The sequence below is a fragment of the Trachymyrmex septentrionalis genome, unplaced genomic scaffold (assembly GCF_001594115.1).
Source record: "Trachymyrmex septentrionalis isolate Tsep2-gDNA-1 unplaced genomic scaffold, Tsep1.0 scaffold97, whole genome shotgun sequence".
Lineage (NCBI taxonomy): Eukaryota > Metazoa > Arthropoda > Insecta > Hymenoptera > Formicidae > Trachymyrmex > Trachymyrmex septentrionalis.
Window position 1 is genome coordinate 1,241,791 of NW_017306160.1, and position 5,364 is coordinate 1,247,154.

The 5,364-nt window shown below is 37.4% G+C and overlaps 1 protein-coding gene across 1 annotated transcript in view; it reads left to right on the top strand.

Annotated features, from left to right (window-relative positions):
* The first annotated feature begins 1,346 nt into the window (after positions 1–1,346).
* The window catches only part of LOC108756304 (protein gustavus), a 69,743-nt gene continuing 65,725 nt past the window's right edge, over positions 1,347–5,364 (top strand). The window contains exons 1-2 of the mRNA XM_018500016.1: positions 1,347–2,034; positions 2,462–2,682. Coding sequence (XP_018355518.1) covers positions 2,657–2,682 — 26 coding nt within the window. The 5' untranslated portion in view covers positions 1,347–2,034; positions 2,462–2,656. The remainder of the gene's footprint in view (positions 2,035–2,461; positions 2,683–5,364) is intronic.

A 5,364-nucleotide genomic window follows, 5' to 3' on the forward strand; every position in this document is an offset into this window, starting at 1 on the left:
AATGACTCTTCTTTCGCCGTTTATTTTGTTTGTTTATTTATGTTATATTCAAGAGTCTTTACATCGTTGTTACTAATAAAAAATTTGGATTTGAATGTCTACAATTTATAAAATAGAATATAGCAGAAAAATTATCGTTTGTACTGAATGTTTGTTCGATATTATTTATAAAGCTGTAAATAACACTGTTCCAAATTTGTTTTCGTTTCAATTCATTCATCATATAAAATTCTAACTAAAATGTAAAACATAATATTATGCGAATTAATAAATCTTAATCAATCAATAAAAATTAATAAAGTAATGGAAATTAATTGGCCTGAAAAAATAAAGATTTTTTACTTGGAATGTCTTGGAATTATCCTTGAATTGATTAACCACATCTGGTACTAGTGATCGGCATCGGCGTATGAGAGCTGCTCTAAATTACGTAGTTCGGCAGTGATATTCAGTGAGTATATAGCGAGAACTGACGAAGTGAATATCCCCTGACAATTCGGGGAACTTGCAGCCGCCATTGTACGTTACACTTTAGATAACTGTTGCTAACGCAACAATGAGATAAGTGAGTAAATTATGCCCTTTGTTATACAGTAATGTTCAATGAGAGTTTATGTACATATACACATACATGTATATAGATCTGATATGCAACACATATATATGTATGTATAATATATACATGTGTGTGTGTGTGTGTGTGTGTGTGTGTGTGTGTGTGTGTGTGTGTGTGTGTGTGTGAAAAAAAGTGTGTGTCTATATAATGCTAGATATATATAATATATGATATAATATATTGATTCTTATTATAAAGTAATTATCATTGTCGGTCGGCACAATTTCGGAGCAACTTTCGCATTTTAAAAAACGCAATCTATTATATATTTTTTCATATAATTATCATCGTTATTATTATTTCTAAAATCCAACTTGAACATTTTAGATCAATCGATATCGCGAAAACCATATGAATATCAAAATTTCTTTAAAAATAATATTACAGAACCGCGACATTTCTCGCGCAAGAAATCAGAATAGTCTTCTTCCCGTTCCTTCTTCCGGCGTTTCTTCAAAAATCAGATTGGCGTAACCAGTATCGGATGTTGTAAAAAATAAAAATTACAGAAAGAAACAAAATCCCCGGAAATCCACGAACATCGAGAAACATCGATACTGGTTACCTACCCTACGCCAATGGCACCACTGTTCACACGAGTACCCCACACGTATCCCCACATGTAGTCGCGCTTTCCCCTTACCTCTCCCAGCCGCGCCTGCCTTCTCCCCCTCACCCACCGCTCGATACATGTGAGGCATTCGCGAGTTCAGTCGTCGTTGGAACGTCGCCGAGGTCGTATCTCTGATCCACTTGGTACTTTGGTGCGTTATATGCTATACGCGGTCGCGCGCGCACATAACACGCACCTATACTTATATATATATATATATATACATACATATATATATATATTTACACATACATACGTGACACGCGCGCGGTAATTTATGTTATGCACCCGTGCGCGCTGCCTCGCCACGTAGCGAAGACATGGGCCGGGTGCTGGTGACACGAGACGGATAAGTTCCGGTGGGAGAATACGACGAAGACGACGACAACGAACGCTATGTGCTCCGGTTCCACGATGTTGCCGTAGTGAATGTGCGCGGAACAGTGTGCAATATCTTTTTCGTTCCATTTTTTTTTCCTTCCCCCTTTCCTTCGCGTTTGTTGTACGTCAGAGCAGAGTACATGTACCGCTAGAGGTACAACAAACGCACTTTTTTTCCAAATCCCCCAACGAATTCTCGCGAAACAACAGCGACGTGATGCCCGCCTCGTCGTTATTGACCTTGTCGTATTATGTCGTATTATGTCGTACCGTGAAAATATCGGTGCCGAGAGGAGCGCCTTTGACCCCGTCAGTCCGGAGAACATATTGAAAGTTGACAGTCAGCGCCTTTGGTAGCCTTCCCTCGCGAGCCACTCCCCTCGAGATAAATCTTCGAAATTTTAACTTGCGGACGTTTTGGGCAGTAAGTAATTCCTGATTACGCTTTATTTCTGGATATGATTTCTCCGCGGAAACGGACCGGGGTTAGGTTGAGTTCGGATTAGACACGGACGCGTTTGGCGTCTACGACGCGACATTTGTGTTCGCGAAAATAGTTCGATTTTTCTTCGAAATTAATTATATTCATTGGATTCGTAAATATAAAACGCGTCTAATTACGATTGTTTTTTTTTTTTGCAACTTTTTGAATTTTTTAAATACATTTATTTATTTTTATTTCTCGTGTTTATATTCAAAATCCATGTTTTTGGATTAATTCGACCAGACTATTGAGCGAGATTAAATTTTTGTAAATGCGCGCAAGAAACGAAAGTAAAACGAAAGTGCTTGAATCCATTATTATAAAGTGTACAATTATTTATGTACTATTCGCTTCACTGTACCTTCAGATTACGGAATCCGTTGATCGCGTACAAAGAGAACCGCATGAAACATCCGCGTAATTAACGAGATGATGTTGGGTGATTTCGAAAAGGAGTTTGGAAAAATTGTGCGACAACGGGCCAGTTAGGAGGAGAATCGAGCCGCATCGAATATCAAGAGGCGTCGGTGACAAACCTGCCGGATACGCCGCGCATTGAGATATGGATTGGGCGATGAAACGTCGAACGTAAGTTTCTGCTAGAAAGTGAAGTCGAATTCGAAAATTTTCCCGCGCCGCTAGTCTCGATGGATCCATCGATCAATCTATCCATCCATAGATCAAGCATGAGACATAAATTGACACAATGGTCATCCTTGTTCAATAACCAGTAAGAAACAGACGGAATGATTCTTGTGTCGATTGTGTCCCGTTGCTCGGAAGTTCTCATTGTAATTCAATATTATGCGTGTTTCGATATTTTTTTCGAATCTATTGTTTGGATGCATGGCAGAAGAAAGGATCTTGAATCTCGCTGTCCCTCTGAGGTCAGAGGAGGGAGAAGATCTTTAGAGGGAGAACATCTTTATAAGATTTTTCGAAATGACTTTTGACGCAGTGTAAAAGTAGCATCGTTAAACAGCCTAAGCTAGTCCTTTCCGACAATGGAATTTTGGAAACTCTCTGGGACGCAGACGACGCAGTGTCGAGTGACCGGAAAGAAATCCGTAATTTGATCTTGTAAAAAAAAAAAAAAAATGAAGACGCGAGAAAATAGCAGACTTGACAGTAATCTGATACATTTTGTGCGTGCGGGAAGAATCGTCGATTTGTTACATCACAGTGCGAGGAATCGACGCTTATCATTATACCGCCAGCACTATCACCAGCTATCCGATTATTGTCGTGTAAACTAGCGTCGGATTATGTGCGCGACTCGCGATTCCCAGTTTGCCATTCGTACGAAATAGTCTGTGAATAATGTTTGCTATTTGTATGAAACAATTTGTGAATAATGTGAACGGACAGTTTCATCGAATTTACATTCGTTGTTTATTATCCGTGTCAATTCAGTGTGGCGATTTTTTTTGACGAAGTCGAAGGGCGCAAGTCAGTCGGTTCGCGTTGGTTCATATATAGAGCAATATAATGATTTTACAAACAACGACTGAGGAATCGTTAACAGTGTTGGTTACTGCGAATTTATTGTGAAGAGAAAAAAAATTTCGAAAAATTTCGAATTATAAAGTATACATATCGTGAATCACTAGTATGCGGAAGTATAATCGTGAATCGCTTATCCCGCTTATCCGGACGTATAATGTTCGCGAAATTTAGTCAACATGCACATGCATTTGGAGATTGGTGCTGCGGGCTCGAATCGACGTTTGTTCGTTGTTCGCTAATCGAAATAATGTCCTCGGGTGCGCGGCACGTCGTCGATAGATCGTGGGAATTAACAGTGAGAATTGAGACGATGAGATCAGCACGAATTCGTGGCGCGCTGTTAAGTTCTCGCGGTGTTCTGAAACTTTCATGAGCCCGTCAATTGACGTAGTTTAAAGCACGCGTCAAAGTACGAATCGAAGCGCTTATAATATCCGTGATGTCCGATTTTGTCGACGCGCTACGGACGCGAAGAATATATTTTAAAAGAATTAGCACGTCAGTGATTAGTACGTGATCGCTTCATTTGCTTTTAGCATCGAGATCAGAATTCACCGTCATTACACATTAGATTTCAGTTCTCGCTTTGAAGTTTCCAAAATTGTAGGTATGACGCATGTTGCGGATCATCGAGGATGAACGATGCGTGGGATACATCGTGTTCTACGTCGCGAAATTCGTGTCGCCAAAATTTCCATGAAGCTTTTTATCCTCGCTGCCAATTTTGTATAAGTAAAGACATACTCCGTGAATTCGATCGACGACGAAAGATTTTTTTTGTCGAGTAACGCTAAAAATTTGGGGGATACTCTCTTTTTTCTTCTGCGGCTTTCGGCAATTGCCACGAATACATATTTCGTCATGTATATGATAGGTAAAAACATGACGAAGCGCGGAAGAGCGTAATTTTGCCCCTGCGGAAGTCTTCGTATTACAATGAAGCGTCGAACAATGACTGTGATACGATTACTCTGACACAAAGAGTTTCTACCAGTGACTGAATATTTTCCACATTCTCTCGAGGTTGGCAACTTAAATGTAATAATGTGTGAACGTTAAATGTATAAATTATGCGGCTATGAAAATTCATAGCCTTGTTATTTAATAAATTAAAAATTACTTTTTCCGTAATGTTAAAAAATATAAATGACGCGAAAAACTCGCTCTCCATGATGAATAATTTGAAGAAATTTTTGGAAAAAGTTTTAAAAGTAATGTTAAAAATAACGTATGATAGAATTTCATCATGAAAGCAAATATTCTGTCTAAATCTCGAGGCAACGGAAAATTAATGTAGAATCAAAGATATTTAATAAAAAATTTAACGGTAAGAAATATTTTTTGCAATAAATATCTCGTGCGCTGTCTATAATAACGAACAAATAATATTTAACGTATACAGTTCTACTAGAAATAAAATATTAAAAATAAAATTTAAGTTATAATAAAATATATTTTTATATTTTAATGTATGAAGCATAAAAATTTTTCAAGTTTTTAGTTTAATTCTATTAAATATAATATTTATAAAGTGATTAAGATGATAATGAAAGTATATTTAAATAATATACATAATTTATTTCATCAAAATAATCCTTTTATATCATTATGTAAGTAAAGAGGTTAATATAATAATTAATAGAATAGGAATTATTTTAGGAGCGAACAGGGAGAAAAATTTGGAAAAAATTTTTTAATTAATTAAAAATAAATAAGAGAACATCTACGTTCTCTCTCTCTCTCTCTCTCTCTCTCTCTCTCTCT